The 26,750-nt window shown below is 41.9% G+C and overlaps 1 protein-coding gene across 1 annotated transcript in view; it reads right to left on the reverse strand.

Annotated features, from left to right (window-relative positions):
• The window catches only part of LOC102107683 (ubiquitin-conjugating enzyme E2 R2), a 51,249-nt gene extending 26,171 nt beyond the window's left edge, over nt 1-25,078 (reverse strand). Inside the window, exon 1 of the mRNA XM_005530388.3 lies at nt 24,811-25,078. Coding sequence (XP_005530445.1) covers nt 24,811-24,987 — 177 coding nt within the window. The 5' untranslated portion in view covers nt 24,988-25,078. The remainder of the gene's footprint in view (nt 1-24,810) is intronic.
• Between the last annotated feature and the right edge of the window lie 1,672 nt (nt 25,079-26,750).

Below are 26,750 nucleotides of genomic sequence, written 5' to 3' on the forward strand. Positions count from 1 at the left end.
ACAATGCTGCTGAAGGACTTTAAAGTGTATTAACTTCAGTCCATTATCAGTATGACCAACATTAAATATATGTGTTCAAACCAAACCAGGCTTATCAGTAGGGCAAGGATCTGTCTCCCAAACAGCCTCCAATTCAAGACACCCAACAGGGTTTCAAATTAGCATGCTGTGCTTTGAAGTTCAGAGAAGTTATCCTCTCCACCCCAAGGAATTACCACCACAAATGGGAAGAGATTCCCTTAAAATTCCTGTTACAGAAACTATGCAAGATTTGTTCTGAAGGTTACTGTTCCATATTCACTATGTCAAAAGAAAAGCTCTAAGAAATATTGCTTGTCAATGGACTTCTTGATATTTGAAGAGCTAAGGTCAGAGCTTGCTAACTTGACGCATCAGTATAAAAAAGTAAGAAATCATTTAACTCATATAGGTATTAAAAGTATCAGAAGGCTTGACAAGTTACCCCCTATCTCATTTTAAGACAGGCATTGGCATTAACATGTAGCATTGCCAAGAATCCTTAACCTTCCTAACTGGGTACCTGAGCGCTACACAAGTAGATGCCCTGTACCTACCACACAAAGCAGAGGGAATGATAAAGACCCTTGCCATTGACTATGTCACCAGCCTTCAGCCTCATGTGCTACAAAATAAATTACATCATATTGATTTTGCTAATCCATTCTAAATATGGTCCACTTCAAACAAACCTGCAATATAAGTTGATTACACAATACTGACAAGCCAGTCAATGAGTCCAAGAGCAAAAGGGAAACAACATCTAATCTGTTCGTGGCTTCTGCTCTGGTATCCCAGGAAACCAGCTGCAGCTGCTTGGTTCAAGTTGTGTACTTGGCAAAAATGTCTGCAATCCCACTCTAATAACCAGCATTTTCACAACTGCTAAGCAATGTGTGCATGGCAGAGCAGCAGTTCCTCTACAGAATCTGGAGCATGAACTGCACATGCAGAAGCACGGCATGCCTGTGGACCCAGGGCACTCCCATCTCAGTAATGTTTTTATTAGGTCATCAGACCCTACCTATCACATGAGATTTCCAGGGACATCAGTATAAAACCCACCTCACTTGCACAAAAAGTTCCATAATGAAGTACAGTAGCAGGGGAGCTATCATGGTATTGCAAGCTAAATGATTATTTAGTTCACTTCCCTGGAACCACCTTGCCACGCCTTGGTGATCAAACACAAGAAAACTTCCTTCATTTTATTAACACATTTATCCTGTCCCCAAAATGTAAACAAAAAGCATCAGATTGAGTGTTTTCTACATAGTAGTTTAATTATTTTCTACTTGGTAGTATTTTGTGATTTTGATGTCTTGACAGCTATTAGTCCTCAGCAACTGACCTATTTAATCATTAAGTTGGTCTAAATCACCTAGAATAATCTAAGATACTCTTTATTTTAGGTACTATGTATGCCATTTTAGTCTGTCACTTCACAGCCTTGAAGCACTTAGCTGTCTGTACAGGGAAGATTCAGAGAAGACACCAAACCGACTGCCCACACTCCAGAAGTCAGCATTCAGGACTCCTAGATTCCTCTCAGAGGATGCTTTCAGAAAGACGTATTTATCCCAGTATTATTTCTTTATGTCCTACACAGTTCAATTGGTACTTCTCAAACTGTCATAATGCTAGATTAAAAGAGGCTGTGGGAAAATTAACATACATAAGGTTAACTGAGAACTATTTTCCTGCTAACATGAAAGATCAGGAGTACTAAGCTATACTCTGATATTCTTAGTCAAAACACTCTGCAGAGACCCCAGGTGAGCCTCTGGTGTCTCCCTCAGGCAGACAGGCTGCCATTCTACATTCAGCATCTCATCTGCATTTGCTACCAACTCCTTGTACAAATGCTTCTATAATTTACTGTGGATGACCAAACTATATTTTAAACCTTTCTTTTATTGTTCTTTTTCTCCCCATCAAAATACACAGCAAGTTTAGCTGCCTTAAGTATTTTATTAAAACCTATCAGGCAGTATCAAGGACAAAACAGTGGACTGAGCAGACAGAAGCAATTGTGATCTAGTACATAAATCAGTATTGGAAAGGGCAATAAATTAAAATACGACAGTTTGATTCAAATATCAACTGTTAGAAGTAAACTCTTATTAGTGCCAAAGTCTGATCTGGAGATTCTTTCAAGCTCATTTTCCATGTAGTCAGCTTCACTGTGCTGTAGCACTGTTATCCCAAAACGGTTTTTCACCTACTATGCAAGAGGCTGATCCCGACACACAGTTGAGGTATTTGATTTATTTACAGTTCTGTGCAGAAACGAGGACTGGTGGTGAATCCACAAAGCTAGCACAACAACTGTCAAAATCTTTCATTATTTGTACATTTTAGCAAACAAAGGCATTAATGTTCACTGGCTACAAGTTACAGAGTTCCCTCATTAGTTAGTATTCTGTCTTCTATTAGTTAAATTATTCCCTCACTTCTCAGAGCACACAAACTAATTAACAATTCTCTTTTCTTGAGTCAGTGTGTTCTTCTGGCCAGTGGTCCATGAGTTGGTGGTCCTAATCTTCCCTTGCCAGAATTATTTTTATCCAGTTGGAGCTGATTTCTCAGTTGTTGACTTTATTAGTTTCTTCCTTATCTTGGGAGTTCTGCCAAATGTCCTTGTGGCTGGTAAACTCTGTATTTTTTGTGCCCACTATCAGTGGTACATCCTGCTTCCCAAGCTTTATTAATCTCCCCCTAGGTCTGAGAAAATTGAAGCATGTCAAGCCCTAAACCTTAATAAGGCCATTCCACAGACAAATAATGTACCTTTCTCACACCTGGAGATTAGCGTGAAGAGCCTGTCAACAATGAGAAGGCACTTTGGAACAATAGAAAATGTTACAGTGAGCTCATTAAAGCACTGAGAAAGCTCAAGGAGTACTAGATGTTGAGCACAGGTGAAAATTAGTTGTAAAAAGACATTAAAGATGTAGCTTGGACTTCTCAGTTGAGCAGGGAGACTTCAATTTCAAGAAGGTATTGCAAAGAGGAAGGGACATCCTTGTAAACTTAATGGTTACAGTTGTCCAGCATGGTAGAAAGTATCCACTCTACCGTCTCATAAACTTCTATGGAACTAACTTCAAATTATCTCTAAAAACCTGAGCTTGTGTTCAGTTTTTTCTCACTAGTGAAGATACCCTCCCTTCCCACCTATGTTTGAACACCACCAGATATCTTCTCAGTATCAACCTTGCTCACTACTTCCATGCTTTCCCTGCACCACTACAGGCATTCGGAGCAGCAGCTATGAGGACACTCATGAGCACTTGTCTGTGCACAAGCAGCTGCAGCACAAGCAGCTGCTGAGGGAAACAGCAATGCACTGGGACCTCAACGCCAAAACACTCCCAGAGCTTGTTTAGATTTAGAGCACTTTAAACAAGTGAGGTCTAACAGGTACTGTAAGAGTAGGTTACCAGTTACACACACAGCAGGACAGCTCAGGGTCCCAAACAAGCACCACAGTCAATGTGTTGTCAAATCGGGACAAAAAAAAAAAAAGCAGCAACTGGTTGTACTACATCAAACAGACTATTAAGAATCAGATGAACGATGACAGTGTGGGCAGCATTGTCACTGGCATTTGAACACCACAAAATCTGAAGTGTATGAACTGTTGTTTCCTATTTCTTATACTCAACGATGGGGTCTGATAAATCCTCAGTAGTACTGCTTAAAAACAACTTAGCATCCAACCTAGCTCTAAGCAAGAATTAAGAACAAATGAGTGCAAGTCACAACACCTCTTCCTTCTCCCACACCTCCTGGCACTACTGTGCAGCTATGAACTAGCCAGGACATTCCTCATTTTCAATTTAAATGGTTTATTTAAACCATTTTGGAAGCAATTTATTTTGGAAGAAGTCACCCTTTAGACCATTATTTATAGAGTTAAGTGTTAACAGTTCAAACAGTACAACATTAGACCGGCCACCAAGCTGAATCTTTCAGCAAGTGTGGGATTGCATGCACAGAAAAAAATCCCTAACAGAAGCCTTTGGCTACTACTGAAATCCTCCACAAATGCTTGTGTTGCCTTTCCTAGTAGAAGACCCACAAGGCAGTTTTCTATACTGTCAGCTGTGGCTTTGGGTGTTAATACTCTGCTGAATACTGCACACATATACCCTATCAGTAGTTTTCTACTTTGGGAAGATAAAATATAGTCATGGTTTTCCTTCCCATTCTAACACTCAATAATATCTTGGCAGATATAGGGCAGGGGAATGGCAGCGGGGAAAAATAATCTAAACAAGTTAAATTAGTGACCTGCTTTCTTGTTCAGTGATAAAGACAGCCAAGCCAATAATTCTTGGCCAGACTTCACAATCATCTGATTTATAATGCACATTTTAGAATTAAAGCCTCAGCAGCACACGTGCCTCCATGGAGCATGTCATTAACATACCATGTTTGACTTTTAAGGAAGAGTGGAAGAACCAAGCACTCACCAGAAGCCAACTCTTACAGAGCCTAGTTTAAGCAAAAATCATGTGTCACCACCCTTCAGAGTATGCTGGGCTTTCAAGAGGGCTCTAATTTACTTATATTCGCATACAATGAACTGTACAGTAATCATCATTTCTGCAGCTCATTAGTAGTCACAAACCCCTTATTTGTATTGGTGGGCTGGATTGACTTTGCAGGTTCAAGAGCCTCCAGCAAGTCACAGCCTCATGACAGTGGATGCAACACAAGCAGTACATACATTTAAAATATGCCAACAGCACTGCCTGTCTCCTGTAAAAAGAGATGAGTTTCAAAACATCCTGCTTCACTCTCATTATACAGAAGTTAGCCTCATTTGAGTAACACACTGTTTGCTGCTCAAGTTACTCTGCAATGTTTTCAGTTAGCCTCTTCCCAACCAGGCATCATTCAAAGCACGTATCAATGTATGAAAGCAGAATAAAAAGCCTCAGATGCTGAAACTAACACCAGACCACTGCTTACAAAGATGATATTAAAAAACCCCAAAACAAACAAACAAACAAAAAACCAACAACATACCTCCCAAAAAAACCCAACCACGCAACCAACCAAAAAAAAAACCCCAAAACAAACACCAAAAAACCCACGTTACACCAAAGATAACCAATCAAAAACCTTTGAGTCAATTTAGACTTTGCAGGACAAAGTACTTTCTCCTGCTGGCAAAATGGCCCTTGTGCTAAGTGCAGACATACTGGCAGCTTTGCAGATCCAGTATATTTTATGGCTTCAAAGTGTTTCAAAACAAATATCTGGAAGACATCTATATAATTAACTATATAATTAATTGTTTAGTGTTTCTCAGTGAAGTCATGTCACCTTTTCAAGATCGAAAGCCTGCAGAGACACAAAGGTTGAACACTGTGGCTGTCTGTAGCCTGTATTAACAGCAAGTGGGACAGCAACTCAGGCTCAAGAGCCCTGATCTTTCCCAGAGGAAAAATTGAGGAGTTGGATACTGGGGAAGGGACCTCGCAGTATCCTAGCAATGACATCTGCACAACTTCCTTCATGTTTGCTGCACTGTTGTCTACCTTTTCTGGGTACTAAGTCTACAGACATCAGATCTCACACTTGTCATACAGTAGACATTAACTACTGCAGCCATCAGGATAAAAATGCTGTGATTCTACTACCAAGATGAAAAAAAAAAAAATCTCAGCAAATTCAGAGCTGAGTAACCCACACTATGCACTAAGCTGTGTGTGCTGCAGAGTTCACATTCCCTCTACAACCACTTCTGCACTGGGCATTACAGCCTGTATTGTAGGGGGGGCTTATGCTTCTGCTGCAATCTCCAAAATAAACATACCAGGCAGCGTATCTAATTATATCTAAGGTGACACATAGCTCATTCGCTTTTATACTGTGAGCAGTTAGCTTTAAACACAGCTATTACAATATCAGATTAATGGCCATGGAAGTCTGCATCACTAGTTCATTATCCTTACAGTCCAGTAGCTTAACAGAAAAAACCACAACAGCAAGATTTTTAATTTGCAAATTAAACACTGACTGATCTGACATTCTTGTACATGTTATCATAGGACATTGAAATTGCTTCCAGTGTGAAATGCTGTCTTTAAAATCACAGCTTCATCCACAAGACAACAGACTACAGCAAACTAGTGAGAACATATGACCAGAAAAATAAATGTAAAATAGTTAACCAATGACAAAGTATTTATAAGGATGGACTTTTAAGTCATTTCCCTGATGCACTGAAAGATTTTATGCCACAAATACACTACTAGGCACTGAGATAGGACAGGAACTGTTTGAGGCTACCTTCTCAACCTCTATTACTCTACTATTATGTGCCCTCCAAAAATACAAGAACAGAAGTTTAAAGAGGAAAAGAAGATCTTGCACTCTTCAGAAGAGAGCATTAAATAGATACCTAAAAGTACCTTATCCTTTAATTTTCTGGACCCTAATAGAAGGAGGAGTAACACTGTAAGCATTGCATGGGTGAGTATGACAAACCTGGTGTTTGTGAAGTGCATCTTGGGAGTCACTGTAGACTAGGGACACACGCTTGAAAACTCCAGGTTCTAGACCCAGGATTCTCCTTATGTTCCTTCTGAATAGTGCTTGCTGACCTGCCCAACAAAAGTGACAAGAAACAAAATGCCCTGAGCATGCCCTGAACACTGAGCTCTGGCAATTTAATACTGAACTCAAGGTTACAAGTAGATATGTGTACACGGCTGACTAAGAGCCTGAAATTCTGTACATGACCACTTGTACAGCACATTTCATTCAGATGATTGTCCTATTTTCCTTAAAAAAAAAAAAAAAATTAGCTAAACTGGGACATCTTATTCAATCAGCTGGCACTGGGGCATTTGGCCCAAAGGCACTTTGCATCCTCCACCTTCTGGGGGGATGCCCTATCCTAAAGGGCATTAAGCACAGCTCTCTTGAGCCTTCCCATTGGCATCAGGCCACTGTCCAGATAGGAATGCAAAAGCCCAAGCCAGAAAACAAAAGGAGACTGACAGCTCATAGCACAGAGCTTGGAAAAAACTGTCAGGATCAGTAACATTTCACACTGGCATGTGAGCTGATAAACAGGACCAATCTCTCCTTCCAGCTGAGCACCTTAAGATACAGAGGTAAGTTCCTTCTTAGTTCTGCCGCAGTATGCAGCCAAGAGCCCAAAACACAGAAGTTTCATCAAGGGAAAGGAAGGATTCCTCAATAGAATCTCAGAGCCTGATAACTATGTCACCTCAAAAAAAACTCAGAAGGTATGTGTTTAGTCCCTTTAAGCTAAAGTGGGAACTAAATACATCTCTAGTACTTTTGGCTGAGAGCCACATATTAAATTTCCTGCAGGAGCCAAAGACCTGAGGAGGACACAGTTATCCCCAGACAAGAGATGGCTGAACCTCTCCAAGTCTCACTCCAAAGCTGGGCACATAAATTAAGTGGGCTGGCCCTTAATGCCACCCTTCAGTACTGAAGTTGTTGACACTTCAGGCACCTTCTACACAATTTTAGTTTTTTACCCTACTTACCACAGATTGCTCTAAAATGGTGATAGTTGCAAGGCAAAGAACGTATGGGATATAAAAATATTGCTACAAAAGCATAGCAGGGATTATTTAAGAATCCTGTAGTATTCCTTAACTTTAAGTGGAACTTTGACCTTGAACAACCAAACTTGCCTAGAACAAACATCTGAGAGAGGAAGAATACAGGATCAAAATCACAAAATGAAGGGTTCTCCAGTATCCTAGCAAAATTATACAATCTCCAGATCAGACATCTAAAATATCTGAATACAAATTACCACTACTCCTTTATCCTTATCTGTGTGCTCCTGTTAAGAGCAGCACGGTTAAACTGCAAAGAGCAGAATGACATCCAGCAATTCATTTCAAGTTCCCATAAAAAAAGAGACAGATGATGTTTTTACTTTGTGAGGGTGAAGCTTCCTATAGAAAACTCCATAGTTTCGGAAGGAGGCTATACAACATTCTTAAAAGCTTGCCATGTCAAGTGGAAACACAACACAGGAGCTTTAAAGACAAAATTAAGAAAAGATCCAAGCTAAGGGCTGGCAGTGAAGCTGATTCAAGCACCCATCTGGATGAGCTCCCATTCCCCATTCAGCTGTGGAAATCTTACCAACATAAAAGCCTAACAGGTCAGCACAAACAAAATTTTGAAGGTTTGATCTAGAGTTAATACACAAACCACCTGTGTTTTGCTAATTATTGCTAAGCAACATTAAGGCCAACAGTTTAGCAGAGTTCAAAAGGAATTAGGCGTTGTATGAGTAATAAGACCATCCACAAGTACATTAGCTAGGATAAAACAGTTTATAAAAGGATTAAAGGAATACCACACCTTGTGTATAAGTCAGCCACTATAGCATAGATATATTTTTTTCTTTCTGATTGTTTTGCTTAGCACAGAGCAGCAGAAACCATGCCCACTGGTCTAGCAATTGACAGGTAAATTACACTAAGGATCCGGTTACAAAAATAAAAATCAAACTATTCACAGATTTCACTAGCTCAGGTTCAGGCTCCTCTACTTAGCTTATGCAACTATATGTTACATTTATCCTGGAATAAAAGCAACTCAAGCCAAACCTTAGCTGATTCATATTCAGAAGTGCTTACAACACATTAAACTAGAATTGAGATATTTAAGGCAGAGAAGTTGATGTGACACCCTCACAGTCAGATCATCACAGCAAAACACACAGACTATCACCATGATCACCTAAGTAAGCAATTTTCTGTTGATTCAGTAAACACCTACCACCTAAAAAAAAAAAAATCCCAAAGTGTCTTAACAGTCTTGTACTGTTGTAAAAGGGTTCAGAGAATCAAGATCTCTGTTCACAAGAAGCTTTGCTCCAGTGGCAGGACTGTTCATTTCAGGAGAGTTTAACCACTTCAACCTCATGCCTTGGACTCCAAGATGTTGTTCTAGTCCAAGTCCAATAATATTATTAAAGATGTACAAACCCCAAATATTTTTAGCAGCCTTCTTTCCTTCCATCTACAAAAAAGCTTAATTTGCCATTAGCCCCATGAAATGTCAGAGGGATTCAGACAAAGGAGCTATAATTACCAAGTCATCTCCACTGAAGTGCCACCTACCATATGCTCTCTTCAGAAAACTCAGACTACTCCATATAGTAGTAGTGCCTAGTTTATGAAACTTCCTATATCAAGTTTCATTTTCACAAAAATGTGGGTTTGATTGTATCAGGCATATTTGGAACTTTTAGCTGCTGAACTAGTGAAAATAGAAGGATGAAAATAGTGGATCTTAACAGTGGAGCACACCACTCTAAGCACACAATTCAGAGTGATTACATAAGGTGATCCAGGTTTAATCTCATACTCCCTCACTTTTTAATTAAATATTCTTTGCAATGACAGGAAATATTTGGAAAACGTATCACACGATCATCAGAAATGATTTGTGAACCTTAACCTGTTGATTGGTATCAGATGAAGTTTCAGATATCTTAAGAAGTCCTGCATCAGATTAGCACTTTCAGTGTAAAAAAAAACTTTAACAGTCAGAGGGAGAGGTAATACACGTTAAAAACTTATAAGCCAGGAAGCAAGAAACACCTAAATAGGTATTTTTACCATTGCTCCTTCAGCAAAAGCTACACACAAATAAAACACCTACCATCAGTATCTGCATTACACAAGAGATGGCAATTTCTAACATTTCAGTACTGCAGAAATTGGTATCACTTACCAAGGAAAACCTCCCTCTAATTAGGCAAAGATTCAGAAGTAAATAAACTATTAAACTGTAGTAGGCTTACACTGCTATTAGGGAAAGTTAGCAGAGATTTTGCCTGTGTTGAAAAATGTGGCTAAACAGAAAAACATGGTCAAATGACTAAATGAAATAACCAGAGCACCAAGCTGGACCTGTGTCACAGGAACATCAAGTCCACCTAGGACCCTAATCACTACCAGCAGAGCCAGGTAGCTTTTAAACAAGCAGATAAATGGGAAAAAAAAAAAAAAAAAAAAAAAAAAAAGATAGAGTGACTGGTTCCTGTATCTGCAGGGTAGGATTTTTCTTAGGAAAAAACAAGGGAATAAATGTGATAGGAAATTAATCCTACTAGAAGTTTTTACTATTTGCTGGCCTTCACAGCAAGAAGTAGTTTACAAGCTTACAACTTCATTTGAATGAAGTTTTCAACTGTGACTTTTCACAAGTTACTACACAAAGAGAAGCTCAGAAACCAAGAATTAGATGAAAGGCAAAAAGAGTACACCTAGTCTTCTTTAACTTCTCTGAGCACCTGGTGTTCTGCTTAAGATTCAGTGCCTGTAGAAATACCTGTCATAGTTGGCAGTTACAAATATGCTTGTGGCAGCAGGAAAAAACTGGCTCAAATTCTACTTGTTTTACTCAGTTGGGCTTTTTCTAGGCTGTGCTTTTTGTGCTGAAGTGAAGGAGAATTAAGTACTTTATGAGGGAAGCAAAAGATTAAAACTTACCAGTTTTTACTTACAGAACCACAAATCAGCACGTACAATCATGATTAGCAAAACACACATAGCAAGATGGCTCAATTTCTCACTATGGAAAGCACTACAGGGACCTAGAGCAATCCCTAACACAGTTGCATCTCCAGCAGTTAATCTCCGACATGGAATACAATTCTCGTATTAGTACCTGCTTGCATGCAGGGTTAATTTCGCACTTGGGATTTTGCTGCAATGCTTGTATACTACACTGAACAGCGGGAATGCAAAATGAAGCACACCGGTAAATTCACAACCCATGCATCAGTCACCTTTTGGGGATAAATATACCCTGGAAGGTGTCTTCCCAGGAATCTGACCTCATGCAGCAAGTAGGCAGCCAGGCACACTGCCATTACAAGAGAAGAGCCATCAGGGTCACAACACTCAAGAGTCCCACCAATGAAAACAGCAACTTGCTACGGTAGTCATATCAACTTCCTGTGTAAGCCTCAAGCTGCTCATTGCTCCTGGTTCTTCTGTCAATCTGATGCCATTTCTCAATCTTAACATTTGCTTGCTATTTTCCTCAGGATATTTAAGTGACTGCAGTTACCAAGACAACCACTTCATCAACACCAGCACCTCAGCTCATCTATCTTGGGCTTCCCTTCCGTTCACCATAACTTCCAGGAAATCAGCTGCCAGAAACAGTGATTTTTGAAATCTGGCTTTTGGGATCTTCTGTCCAAAGAATCTCAAGTTCCTGACATAGGAATAGCTTTGTTTTAATTATACCCTCACCAGTGAGGCTTCCTATAAAGCTGTAAATAGTCTGATAGCTTAAATTCCAAGGTACTGAGGCAATCACACAGGTAAACATCCAAACCAGGTTTATGAACCTATGGTGTCACTTTCAATAACTCAGTAACTGAACACTCCTTCAATTTTGTTATTAAGAGAAAGAAAGCAACATAAGATTTCTTAAACTCATCCAGGCACTGAAATACACACCAATACACATACCTTTTCTAAATAAGGGTCATAGAACCTCTGTGAAGCAATCAGTAAGTAGATAACCCCCATAACTACATGGATGTTTTAGCTAAGTGAGGCTTAAGCTGTTAAACTTTCCAGCCATGATAGCCATGAAACCAAGTGGCAAATTCAGCTGAGCTCTGCAGGCAGCTAAGTCTTAGGCTGTTACAATACAATTTTCAGGAATTTCTCAGTAATAAAAGTACTGCAGTAAGATCCTGCGTAGCACTCCTCTCCCCACAGTCCATTTATCTTAAACACAAACAAGGTTTCACAACTTCGATCACAGCATGAGCTTTCATTAGAATTTACATTTTACCAAATATGGGATAAGCCAACAGAAGCAACTAAACTAGGTCAGGTTAAGTTGTAACACCACTCTACCAGCATTTTTGTACCATCAGCACCTGAAGCCGCACCAGAGCAGTTTCCCAAGTTTCTGTCTACATGGCACTCACTGCTGTGACTTAGAGATTTACAGCTGCAACTGTACTGGCTTTGCATCCATTATCACGGATACAGGTGGTGGCTGAACCATGGCAACATGGGATTAAGGATAGGCTGCAGAACCAACTCTAAGCTGGGTCAGTTCACAACTGGTGTTAAATATCATGCTGTCACTAACAGACCCCACTGCTGTGCCTGAGACAGGTCAAATGTGCCAGTGCTGCATTGCAGACATACTTAAACTCTACAAAATTATTGCAATGGTTTATTAGCATGGACCTTGGTGATTTGCCATGGGTGCCAAAGTATCACTGGAAAATGCCCTAAGTATTCCTTTTGCTGTACCTATTTTCACAAGGTTAACAAAATTAGAGAAGGTAAAGGCTTTATATTCTGCCTAAAACTCAAACTTTACATAGCAATCACATTAAGTTGTGATTAAACATTATTTAATGGAATAAATATTCTACAACAGCATTTACCAATGCATTTATAATTAAAGCAGTTAGAAACGCCAGCCTTCCTTATAAAAGGAAAGGTACCTGCAGGTCAGTTGTGCTGTAGTTTTCTATTTAAAGTGCTTGCTAAGTGCAGAATTTGGCTTTCTGCCCGTGTGTTTTAAGCTCAGTGTTGTGGCATAGCCTGGGTAATTGCACTTGGGGTGACAAGCACAACAGAACTCAGAGGCATGTCAGTAATAGATTTCAAACCTCATCTTAACTGACTGGAACCAAAACTTGCCCTGCAAATATGCCAGCTCCACGACGTGCAACACCAGGCTGTTTCCCAGGCTGTGATGCAGAGCTGCATGCCCTTTCACACTTCCACACTTCACATCAAATCCCACATGCTGGCTTCTCTATACCGAGAGGCTTTATTTTGAATCTACCCTTCGAAGTAGGAGAGAAGACCTGGGGTGGCTGTAATGGAAATGCACAAGAGGCTGGAGCAATTAATACAGTATAAGAAAGAAGTCCCAGAGGTGGGAAGTAAAAAAGCAGGGTAGCTTCAAACTCAGTGCAGGTCCCTCTGGTATTTCAAATGATGAGACAAGAGAAGGGATAACTTTGCCTCCTCCAATGAGAAGTTCACCCAGATTCTCCACAATACACTCAGATTTATTTGTGAAGCCTGCATAGCATACGTCTCACAAGCTTACATACCCAGGCCCTGACTTGATGCCTTTCTCTTCAGCACCAGGAATGTCCCCCTCCTCCCACAGGTTAAGTTACACAACCCCAGCTTTATTTTTTGCTCTTAGAGAATTGCCGCAGCTGCTTCACGGACAAAGTCTGTGCAGAGGAGTGTGACTTGTCAGTACATCAGGTTCTGTGCTGGGGTGCTTCAAGAAACTGCTCAGGCTTTTATTTTTAAAAACCAGGAATAAGCAGAACTCCTTATTGAAAAAAATCTCCTTAAGCTTTTGTGCTTAAGCAGCCTGAAAGCTATTAATTTAACTTCTTCAGCCATTCCAAAATGAAATACTGTACTTGTAAACATATATGTCCCATTTGTTTTGGAAGAAAGCTCTCCCAACAGTTATTTATAAAAAGCATAACACTTTCTACCTACAGATTTAGTCAATTATGCTATTATAGGATATACGTATTTTAAATAAAAGTGTTAATTTATCCAGAATAATGAATATGAACCAGATAGAGGGCTTAGTATGTATGCACTAAATTACTCTTACTCTTGTCAAAGAACATTTTGACAAGACAAAGAATATTTTGTAAAATGTCCTGTGCATCTACAGGGCTCCTTCAGTGACAGCCCAGTGTCCTTCACGTGAGCACCTCTTACAGTCACTACAGATGATGAACAATGCATTGCAGTGGCTCTCTCATCCTGTTCATGTTGCATCCATAGACTGTTCTGGACAAGAGCCGTGCTTCACCCACACAAAGGGCCTAACAGATGACAGATTCTGGACTGTGCATCTCTTTCACCCAGTCTAACATCAGACTGTTGTGATTTGCATTCAGAGCAAATGTGACACAGCAATATTTAATAGTTTTACCACAAAGATCAGCTAAACATGTATGAAAGAACGCTTGTTACGACATAGCAGAAGATGATGTTTGGTTGGCCATAAAAGCATCTTGAAATAGACACAAAACTTTTCTTGGAAGAAGTTTATTTCTCATAACCCTCTTATTTCATGTTGATATCATATACTGGCTAATGTACAAATTAAGAATCAAATTCAGTGCAACAATCTAGTATTAAAAGTGGGTTTTAGGCTCAGTTCAGATGTTGTTATCCTTAGTTTTTCTGCATTACTATAGTTGTACAAATTATGCATCACACAAAAGCAGCCTAACAAAATTGAAGCCTTTTCTGAGAACAAGGAAACTCCTTCCCAGTACCATCATTATGTTTCTCTTCCGTAAAACACCTCCTTCATAGTACATTTTTTTTTTTTTTACTAGAAAGAGATCCAGCATAGAGTTTAAACAACCAAAAAAACCCCACTAGTTATACAGACTTTGTTCGCCCTCTATTTGGCACTGGTGCAGCCACACCTTAAGTGCTACGTCCAGCTCTGGGCCCCTCAATTCAAGGACATTGAGGTGCTGGAGCAGGTTCACAAGTCAGTGAAGCTGGCGAAGGGTCTAGAGGGGAAGTCCTATGAGGAGTGGTTGAGGGAGCTGGGGGTGTTTAGCCTGGAGTGAAGGAGGCCCAGGGTGACCTTATTGCTCTCTACAACTGCCTGACAGGAGGGTGTAGCCAGGTGGGGATCCTGCTCTTCTCCCAGACAACCAGTAACAGGACAAGAGGACACAGTCTTAAGCTGCACCAGGGGAGGTTTAGGTTGGACATCAGGAAAAGTTTCTTCACAGAAATAGTGATTAGACATTGAAAAGGACTGCCCAGGGAGGCAGTGGAGTCACTGTTCCTGGAGGTGTTTAAGGAAAGACCGGATGTGGCACTCAGTGCCATGGTCTGGTTGACACAGTGGTGTTCGGTGACAGGTTGGACTTTATCTCAGAGGTCTTTTCCAGCATAATTGATTCTGTGAAACATTCCTTCCAGAGCACCGAAGTCACTGCTCTGTACTTTGCAAGAAAAGGAAAGAAAGAACTCCAAGACTTAATTATAACCCCAGCTATGAACCAATGCAATCTGAACAAAAAGCCATGCAATGGGAAATAAACTGGAGCATGAAAGAGTTAAAGATACAACAGAACTGACCTCCAGCCAAAGCTGTCTTAGATTTGCTGTAGTATAACTTAAAGAGTTATAGCATCATATTTGTTTTAAAAGCAGACACTTGCCATCTTGGAAGTACAAATTAGATGTATGCAGGTCAAAAATACTTAATTGTTCTCTTGGAAAAAAGCATGGATGTGACGCTTGTGGACATGGTTTAGTGGTGAACATGGTGGTGGATGCTGGGTTGGTGGCTGGACTTGGTCTTAGAGGTTTTTTCCAACCATAATAATTCTGTGTTTCTAAGGAGGTGAAAGTCATCCACATGCCCAACAAAGCTGGCAGTGGCAGAGGAGAAGATGAAACGGAACAAGGCTGAGACACCAGGAGCACCAATCAAATTACATGTGGTGGCCTTGTGAGCCTGCAGTTGTAACTCAAGTACATTCATTCTAGTTTAGGAAGAGCTGAAGGAAGAAGGAGATGCCTGAGGTGGGCTTGGATTCCAAGAGATTCCAAGACAAATGAAGAGGCCTGGTGGCATGACAATGACAGGTCTTTTGTGGCCAAGCATACCAGAGCCTTCCTCCATGCCTCTGCTATTGCACACACAGAGCTGATCCCACAGGATGTGGGATTAGCTTCTTGGACAGCCCATGAGATCCCAGGCATATGCTGAAGACTTGCCCATGTGACATTTCACTGCATCCCCACCACGCACAGGAACAGACAATGCTGTGCTTTGGGATGGTTACTCATGATCCTTACCCCAACCTGACCTGGTCCATCATTCAGGAATACATCTGCAACTGCCAGCAGGAAGTTCCTGGCTGAGGAAGGTACCACATACCAGCAGCCATCCCACCACAGTGTCTCATGGCTTTTGTTGACTGCTAGCAGTTTACTTAGCTATTTTCTGTAAGCAAAATATGGTCCCTGGTTGAAGAGTCCAAGCATAAGTATATCCCTTACATCAGAGATGTGAAAAAATGTGAAAAACTACTTAGTAGGTGTGGGATAAGCCTGCAAGCTGAAAATTAACAGTCATTTATCCAAGCTGAACATTAAGCAGGCTGCCTTGAATCCATGAAATTGGAGTATCACCTCTAATAGCAACAGAGCCCAGGCTTATTCCGTAACACTGAGAAGAAAGTGGCAAAGACCAGCAGACTTCTTACCCCATCCCTCCTTAGCCAGTACAACTCCAATCCCTTTCCAAATGGAGTATAGTTATGGGTGATATGGGTACAAGTACATGTACTTAGCTATTACTGTATTTTAAAACAGATCTCCAGATCTGCTTTTTAGCACTTTTTCAGTATCAAAAAATATTCAATAATACAGCCAGTTTCAAAATTCAAGAGCCCAAATGTCCACAGCTTCAAGCAAGTCTACCCAACCTACCTAGTTTTCCCCAGTAGTGCCACTACTGTTGTACTTCAAGCCAAAGCCAGCCAAGCTTCATCCACACAAATCAAAGACTGCAACCAGCATGAAAAAAAAGAAAATCAGTTAAACTTAACAGAAAGTATATTAGTCAAACTTTGAAGGACATAAACTTTCAGGTTTCTGGCAGAGACTGCGAAATGGGAATCATTCCATATGTTGGTCTCAAAATTTCATTTTTATACGTTCCAGTGGAGATCATACAGCAATATAAAAAGCCTAGGTTCATTTAGAAGTGCTTTCAAAAAAAATCCCAAAAAACAAACAGGTCCTCTACAGAGAATTGTTTAAACATGGCTGTGGTTGACTCAAGAAAATGCCACTTGACACTCAGAGAACTATACAAGAGAAGAAACATTACCATCATCCACTGAAATTGAACAATAAGTTTTCAATAAGAGTTGTCTCTCAACAGCTTTCTTAGCATTTTGAGTAACATGGACACAGCAATAAAAAAATGAGGTTAGGCAGTGATCCCACTGAAGTGGCAATATCATTAAGAACAGACTAGGCTTTTTCTTTCCACCTCAAACAAAAAGTGTCATGCACCTTCATCTGAAGCATCTGGGTAGGGGCATTTTGTTACCACATGAATGACAAATTAGAAGGGATTTAGATAATAGCTACAAGGTACTTAAAAAGTACAGAAGAGATGTCAGCCTCTCAAGTTATACTGCTTAATGCACTGCTGAAAGGTAGTCAGCTACCAAGTGTGGGTCCAGTTACTCTTTTGCAGAGAAATAGTGGGAGCACAGAGATGAAATTCAGTTTTCTTCAATGCATTATAAGAAGCCCATTCTTTTAATAAAGGTGAGTGCTTTTACAGATACTTATTCTAGCCAAGATAAGCAAACACTTGAACACCAGTGTGGTTTACATCCATGAATAAGGGGCTTATATGAGCAGACTTCATGCAAGAACAAATGTGTATTCAGAGAATGTATTGTAAGTTAAAGCTACTCCATTGCATGGCTTTTGTTTTGACAAGGCCGAAGAGGGTACTGCAAAAAAGAATATTTCAGCTTTTGCCTAGGTCTGATAGTAAAAGGTTTCTAGCTGCAGAGATGTCTGAAGATTAATTTAAAACCAAAGAATTTTTGCACAATGGACACATGTCTATGACTCAAAAACTGACCCGAATGACACAACTGATTGAACACTGGTCCTTCCACTGTTTCAATACCGTGGCAGAGGGCTTTGCATCCTAACCTTTTCAAATATTTTGCTACAATGAACATTTGAACATACATTTTAAATAGTTATCTAGGATTTGTAACTCAGGGAATAGTCACAAAGCTACTGCAAACATGTACTTACTGCTATCAATTTGGATTTCTCAAACAAAACCTATTTACCTAAATGTCTAAATTACCTGTACAATTTTAAGACAACAAAGCAGTCCAAAACCTTAGGTAGTAAGATACAGCCTGCCAGCCTTGTCTTTCTAAACCACAAATGCTGTGATGCCTTCAAGTGTAACCCATTTAACATTCAGCCCCTTTATGTTCTTATTGTTCTTCAGGTAGAAGCTTCAATTTAAAATGAACACCCAGGAAGTCCTGAGGCCACATTTCTTCAAGTCAAGCAAGATTCCAAAATATCCTAAACACACCGTAATTTAGTAGCTCTCATTTTTCTACTCTTTGTAAGCCACTTCGGGCAAATGCATTTTAAATATTTCAGCAACTGTGACAATAGGCAGTGAATCAATCTAGTTACTCTTGGGTACTAGAGCTCCAAGGGTGAGTACACAACACCAAAGTTATTACTATCAAAACTGGCCTGGTGAGATGGGACATTCTCAGCCAGCACTACCACAAAAGCTTAGCAAGATTAACTGCAATTCCCCTAAGTCATAATGCTGGATAAGAACACTAGGCCTAAAAATGAAACAGCATTCTGGAAATAACTGACTAATTTTGTGTACATGCATGTGTGTATGTACACATCTGATCACATGCAGCCCAAATCGTAAGAGTAGCTGTATTTATGAGTCACATTACCTCTAGTCCATCCACACTGCAGACAATGTGTAACTGTGACATTTCCAACTTGAACTCAGGTACATTTAAAACAGCATAAAACCTCCATCATTTAGTCCATACTATTCATTACCCTGAACACCTGATGGACATGCCATAAACCACACAAAAAAACTGCACATCAAAGGTCAGAGTTAAGGTTCAGCAAGTGTTTTTTTCCTGGCATTCCCTACCCTCCAGATGCAAAATAAGCACTGTGTAGTAGACCTAAAGTGCTATTAAAGAGAAGGTACCCTGTGTACCTTTTTACCTGTAAAATAGCAAGGCAGCACAAGAGTGACTTCAGAAACAGCAAGGTAAAAACATGCTTGAGTTTTTGAAAAGTAACAATGTGTAAAACCCTCAGTCACTGGCATAACATCACTGCAGTATTGGATCTAAAGAATTTACACAAAAAAAAAAATTTAAAACCCCACTCTTCTAGTGCTACATACTTCCATGAATTTCTATTATATGAAACACACTTTTAGTTACTATCTCTTGAACAGACAGACAAGAAGTTTCACGAGGCATGATTCCTTGAATTGTTACCTGAGGAAAAAACCTTACTCAAGTTGTAGTCTACATTATTCAAGGACCACTGTACAAAAATTAGGCAAATGAACAGTGTTAAATTTGCCAACATGGAAAGTTTTCTGTTTTACTCTAATGGGATGGAAGAGTTGGGCTGTGCTACAGCTCTCCTCTTGCTGTACAACAGGACTCGACTGTACATCATCTCCTATGTTCATGCAGTTTCAGAACTGGAAACCACTATCTGTACTTCTCAGCACAAACCATAGTCCTACCTGGATCAAAAGAGCCCTAGGGAAAAGATGGGGCTAGGTGCCACCATGACTTAGCCCATCTCCTCCTGAGGATACACTGATTTTCAGAACAGGCTACAAAATGGGTGAGTGGTCTGTGCAGCCCAGAGGCACAGCCATCCAAACAACTACACGCAACAGCAGAGTGAGGAACAAGCAGGTATTCCCCAGGCCTGAGAGCCTGGGATCGTATCTGCGTTTTTGATCCATGAATAAACTTCGGAAGAAAACTTTTGCTTCCCTGCCTTCTGACAGCTTAGAGGCTCTTTGGTTTTTGAGACAGAACAGGAGCTCCACAGACCTGGAGCAAGCAGGGCTCTACTCACCTGCAATTGTGTCCCTTTGCTGCACCAAACCACTGCTTATTAGCATCAATGATACCTAAAGGCAACAAAAATAGATCAAGTACACAGAGAGAAACTCAGTAGGACCGTCCAATGCAGAGACCCACGGAAGGCAGTTTTTGTGTTGAGTACCTCACATTTTTATCCTGGCATTAAGGATACTTTTGTGGAATTGAATGTTCTACCAGTTGTGTAATTCTAAGTGCTTAGAAAACTTTATTTGCTTCATTTTAAGCTTTGAGAAGTAGACTACAATATGAAACTTTTAAACATGATGTTCATTCAGTTATTGGTAACTAATTGGTTCTCTATTTCCTGCTCTGAGATCTTAACACATTTTGCAAGTTACTTTGAAATCAAATCACCTGGAAGACGCTAAGACACAATACAGAACTCTATACAGTATAGGGGTAATGAATTACAAAAAGCATGGGCAACAATGCCTTGCCAAGTATTTAGCCCCCAAATTACTTGACAAAACTAATCATAATGCTTGGTGTTTTTCTTCCCTTCCAACTGATGTGTCAAGGCTTGTTCCTTCAAGTAGGAAAAGCACCTTATGAAATAAAATGCCTTAAGAACTATGAAATAGTAACTCTAACAATGTAGCTAATTTTTCTTGTTTCCTTTCATGCTAGGTATATTCATTTTAATTCACCCAGCCTGAATCACCTCTGAAGGGGTTTTTAATATTGACTTTTGGTCTATATTAAACATTCTTGACACAGTGTACTTGGTCAAATCATGCTTCTGAGCAGTGCTAATGAAGTTTCTATTTGTATAATTTCTCATTTGTACCTCCCCTGAAACTCTGGCTCTTAGCATAAGAATACCATGCAACTAAAAAAATTAGAAGACCAGTCTTTTTCAAAAACAATTAAAAGCTCTGTTGCTAAGGTACAATTGCACCAAACATTCAGGACCTCAAGCAAGCCATCAGGAAACACTTTCTAATAGTCCTGCAAGTGTCCACAACTTGATCAAAGCATTGGGCAGAAGTTCATCAACCTCCAGGCTTTGAAGGCTCAAGCATTAAAGAAAATTTCAATATAGAGAAGAACGGTCACCTGAGATGGTAAAGATTTCACCATGCACAGCCCTCAGCCATTGAGATCTAGCCCAAGAAGTACCTATCAACACCAGATTACAGCACAATGTTTGTTGTGGTGGACACCACCACAACATGTATGTTTCATGTTTTATGTATCAGCTGCCAAAATTAAAGGTGAAGAAGTTCTGCCATGTAGCAAAGGACCCTCTCAGATGAACAGAAGATGCCTGCAGCATAAAGGTGACACTGACGAACTGCTCACACTTAGTTCTGCACATTATGGTACATGCTGATTCTCTGCTGCTCAGGCACTGCCTGCAAAACCAGAAAAACACATTTCCATCACTTCCACAGCAATTCAGAACTACCACATAGCCCAGTGGAATCTGATCTAATGACCCATCTTATCCATCACATCATGTCCTTTGCAGCTGAGGTAAGAAAGAAGAAACTGTCACTATCTGTGACCTGGACATGAAGCAGTTCATTCTGAGAAAAATCTTCACTTTGTCACTCAAAAAACTCAGCAAGTGAAACAGATGTAAGCAACATCTTGGACATACAAGGTCTACCAACATTTCACCTTTACACTCTGTGAGTGAGTCTGGGACCAAAAACCAAGTTCACCTAGTGCAGTCCAATACCTGTGGCCCAACAAAACTGATTCCGCTAAAACTTCAGTCAAACTGGCCATTTCTTACTGCCAGCAGCTGAGGGACAGACATCTGCTCTTATCAAAACCTCTTTGAAGGACTTAACATCACTGCCTCTGAACTATTTTCCCCATGCCAAATAGCTCAACTCCTTCCTTGGGGATGGTAGTCAGGAAAGTAAAGGGTTGGTCAAACAGGAAAGTAAAGGGTTGGTCAAAACATTACAAAGCTATCCAGCACAACTGGGAATACAGTCAATAGGTAAGACAAAGGTTGATATAAGTTGCACTTCAGATGTCCACCTTCAGCTGATCACACGAATGGGGTGGGGGAGCTGCTGCATGATTCCTTGCTGATACAAGCTGCTTTTCATATAGTTGTTGCTCCTGGAAGCTGCTTCCACTTCCATCTAGATGGCAGTCCTAAACCCTGAAGCACTTCAGCAGATCTGAGCATGCTATATTAGGTGATAAAATATGCTTAGACACTGTGCTTGAAATTTTAAGAAGTCTCTGACTTTATTATAGCCAGCATGTGGACAACCTACCATTTTTAAACAAACATTTGAGGGGACTTGTTCACTGCTTCAGTTTATCAGATGTTAGAGCTACAGGACTTGCAACTGAAACAATAATCTGTTGAAATGCTGAACCAGCTTTAGACAGTAGCTTCTGTCAAGGAGGTGTAGAGAGAGCACTTCCCTCATTTCAGTTTATTCCACCAGCTCAACAGCCCAGAGAGAGAGAAAGGTCATATTTCTCCAAGAACAAACAAGGTGCCAAAAGTTGATGTGACTACCTCTAAGAGCTCCCAAAATGCAAATCAAGCAATTGTATTCCCCAAACAACCATCCCTAACACTTTCCTTATTAAAGCAACCTTAACCACAAGTTTTCCTTTAAATATTTATACTCTAGCTTAACTAGAAGCCCATGTACTTTCCCTCAAGTTCCTGCCCTTAAACTATACTTCAAGTGGAACACAATTCCCAAACTCTCACTGGCACAAAGTTTAAAAAAGTTACATTCTGTAATTGCATCTTTCTAATTCCACTTCTTTAACCTTACCAAACTGAAAATACAAAACAAGGTAAAGCTAAATATTTCATCAAGTTAAGAAATCCGGAAAATTAAACACATGCAAGGTGAGCACTAGTTCAGAGCAGCATGTACAATTAATATATTGCAGAAGTCACCCATCAAATAAAGTTAGGGCATTATTCTTATCTCCAAATGATTCCATAAGTAGAGTCTAACACATGTAAAGACCTAAGACAGAGAGCCAAGAATACCATTTCTCACAGGACTCCTTCCTTTTTCAGTGTCTCAGAAGTCAAGATGCATAACCAAAGATCAGACACTATGAAAATCTGCCACACACGGCTCCTTGTGGAGCAAAGATGAGACAGAAACAGCACATGAGAGATTTCAGCCATGGAACTTGAAGGGAATCCCACTGCTGGGGAGGGGTGGAAGCATCAGGAGACCTCATCTTCCCACTCTCAAAACAACTATCACAGGATTGGTCAAGAGAATTTAGAAGAAAGACACAGCAGTTCAAAGACATCAAATACCCAAAAACCCAATAACAGTGCTGCGGTAAGGCAACTGGGAGCCTTGCTACACTTGTTAATACACATCCCCAAATTATCTCCCAGGCAGCTTCAGCTTCTTTTCAGGAGCAACTGCAAATACGCAGTCCAGAGAGCTCCCCAACCAAACAAAACTATTTTGATCAGTCATGATTTCTTTGAAAAAAAATGGATGAGTAATATAAGTGCAGGAAGAGGTCACCAGACCATTCGGATGTAAAGATGACACTGTTACCAACCAAAGACTAGAGTGACTTCCTGAATAAGTAATAATGGAGGTGAGTCTAAGAATATACCTATCACACCTACATGAGTAAGCCAGCCAACTCATTACAAAAGGCAAGTCTTATGCCAAAGCCTTCCTTTCCTTCCTAACAATGAAGCCAAACTGAATGTGACTCAAATCCATTATTCTCCAAGCTACAGGTTATTTTGGTTTTGTGGAACAAAGCTCTTAAACCTTGACCTGTAGAGGCCAAGAGGCACCAAAGGTGCACGTTAGTCAAGCAAAGACATCACCCAGATTTTTTTTTTTCCAGTTTGAGAGAAGCCAAAGGGCATGAAATGGGAGATGCAGGAGCCACAACTAAAACAGTTAACTGCTGGGAAAAGCAAGCTCATGGGGACAGTATTTTGCCAGAGATCAAGCAGATACCAAGCACAGAGGAGTGTGCCTAATGTAACACATCTTCTGCAGGTACAAAGGTTTTCCAATTGCTTGTTTTAAGAAAAAGGTGCAACTCCCTTCTCCAGCTGTTTTGATAATTTAAGTACACTCCCTTCAGCTCTTTCCTGGGATGGCTGTGCCAGATTTCTTATTTGCTGTACTCACAAGAGTGGAAATAGCAATTACAAAAGTTTTTTTGTATTAACAGGAAGACTGAGAAAGGAATTGAATCTACCTTCACCCATCATATCTTGCCACAGCCCTTTGAAGGCTGCTTTCTTAAAGTGTGGAGAGGAAGAGCACAGGAGTAGAAAAATAATTGTGTCAAACAGCCTTGAAGCCCATGGAGCCCTGAGGAAAACACTGCCTTTACCCTGAATAAGCCATCAATGAGTGAAGCTATTAAGGGATGGCTCAGAAACCACTTAATTTGAAATAAATATCACATAATCACAAAATGTTTGGGTTGGAAGGCACCTTGAAGATGGATCTAGTTCCAGCTCCCCTGCCATGGGCAAGGACATCCTCCACTAGACCACGTTGCTCCCCAAGCCCTATCCAACCTGGCCTTGAACTCTGCCAGGGATGGGGCATCTACAGCTTCTCTAGACCTGGGCCAGTGCCTCAACACCCTCACAATGAATAATTTCATCCTAGTATTTATGCTAAATCTACTCTCTTTCAGTTCAAACCCATTCCCCCCTTCTTCTGCCCCTAAATGCTCTTGTAAATAGTCTTGCCCCATCTTTTCTCTAAGTTCCCTTCAGGTACTGCAAGGATATGGAAATACGGTACGAGATGATGTCCAGAGGTCCCTTCCAACTGTAACAATTCTGTGAAATACACACAGAGCAGAGCCCAGCGGGCAACTTGGGGCGGAAGGGGAGAACTCTCACCCTTCATCGAGGTTTCTCCAGGAGGCTCTCTGGGGCTAAAAGAGTAGATTAAGAGCGCAGCGGCGGCTGTGGCGCGGCTCTCCCTCTGCCCAGGCCGTGCCCGTGCCCCCTCCCGCAGGCCTGGCCCCGGCCCAGCCCCACACCGCGGCCCGCGGCGCGGGGAAAAGGCCCGTACCTTGAAGTACCCGCCCTCGTAGAGTGTGTTGGGGGGCCCGAAGATCGCCACCTCCCAGTTGTAGAGGTCGGACTCATCGACCAGGGTGATGCGGAAGCCCTCGACCGGCTCCTCCTGCAGCGACTTCAGCTCCAGCATCAGCGCCTTCTGCGAGCTGCTCATCTGCTGCTGGGCCATGGCGCGGCGCGGCCCCCGCCGCGGCCGCCTCCTCGCTCCCGGTGCCGCTCCCGGTGGTCCCGGTGCCGGTGGTGCCGGTGCCGCCCCCGCCCCTCCCCGCGCTGACGGCCCCGCCGCCGCCACTTCCTTTTGTGACGGCGCCGCTCGCGCTGCCCTCAGCGCGCCGCGCCGGCCACGCCCCCGCCGCTCCGTTAGCCACGCCCCCGCGCACCGGGCCACGCCCCCGCCGCACGCCCGGCCGTGCCCCGGCGCACAGCCAGGCCACGCCCTGCCTCGCCCCGGGACACGCCCCGCCGCACGCACTGCCGCGCGCTACGCCCCGCCTCCGCGTGCCTTTAAAGGGGCCGCGCTCGTGGGTGCTGCGGCCGTCCGGGGGAGGAGTCACGTGTGGGTGGGAGGGAGACACGGGGCTGTTGTGTAGCGTGGGGTCACAAAATCAAGGCATCGAGTCGTTAGAAAAAAAACCGACAGTATCGAGTCCAACCTATGACCTAACACCACCACTGAGTGCCATGTCCAGTCTTTCCTCAAATACCTCCAGAGACAGTGACTCCATCACCCCCCCGGCAGCCCATTCCAATGTATTATGACCCTTTCTGTGAAGAAATTCTTCGTAATGTCCAACATGAACCTTCCCTGGCACAGCTTGAGACATTAAGCTATTAGTGAGTGCCCAAAAGCGGGCAACAAGTATGATGAAGGCCCTCAAGGGGAAGCTGTGTGAGGAGAGGCTGAGGTCACTTGGTCTGTTCAGCCTGGAGGAGACTGAGGGGAGACCTCATTGTAGTTACAACTTCCTCATGAGGGGGACAGGAGGGGCAGACACTGATCTCTATGGTGCCCAGTGACAGGACCTGAGGGGATGGCATCAAGCTGTGTCAGAGGAGGTTTAGTTTGGATATCAGGAAAAAGTTTTTCACCAGAGGGTAGTTGGGCACTGGAACAAACTCCCCAAGGAAAGGGACAGAACACCAAGCCTCATGCAATTCAAGAAGCATTTGGACAATGTTCTCAAGCACAAGGGGTGACTCTTGGGGTCCCCTGTGCAGGACCAGGAGCTGGACTCGATGATCCTGGTGTTTCCCTGCCGACTCAGCTTATTCTGTCATTCTACATCCCCTCATCCTGTCATTGGTTGCCTGGGAGAAGACACTGACCCCCAGATACACCCTCCCCTCAGGGAGTTGCAGGCAGTGATAAAGACCCCCTAAACACCCTCAGTTGTTCTTCACAGGAGATGGATTCCAGATCCTTCACCAGTTCGTTGCCCTTCTCGGAACTTGCCTCCAGCGCCTTAATCTCGTTCCTGGATTGGGGGGCCCAGAACTGTAACACAGCACTTGAAGTGCCTCACCAGTGCCAAGTACACGGCAAGGATCACTTCCTTAATCCTGCTGCTTTTATTAATATTGATCCAAGCCGGATACCACTGGCCTTCTTGTCCACCTGGGCAAACTGATGTTGTCTCATGTTCAGCTTCTGTCAAGCAGTTCCCATGTTCTTTCCCACTGGGCAGCTTTCCAGCCATTCTACCCCAGCCTGGAGCTGCAGGAGTTGTTGTGACCCAGGGACAGGACCTGGCACTTGGTCTTATTGAAGTTCACACATTTGGTCCATCCATCCATCCAGCCTGTCCAGATAGTCACAGGTCATGAGTGGGTACAACAGGGCATGGTTGGCCCACTGACAGGCACCCATGATCACAAAACAGATGGTTTTGTACAGAGCATGGTTCTTGAGGAGGGAACTCACATGACTCAGGG

Source organism: Pseudopodoces humilis, chromosome 4, assembly GCF_049639895.1.
Source record: "Pseudopodoces humilis isolate 2021_Gansu_Grassland_sample_001 chromosome 4, ASM4963989v1, whole genome shotgun sequence".
Lineage (NCBI taxonomy): Eukaryota > Metazoa > Chordata > Aves > Passeriformes > Paridae > Pseudopodoces > Pseudopodoces humilis.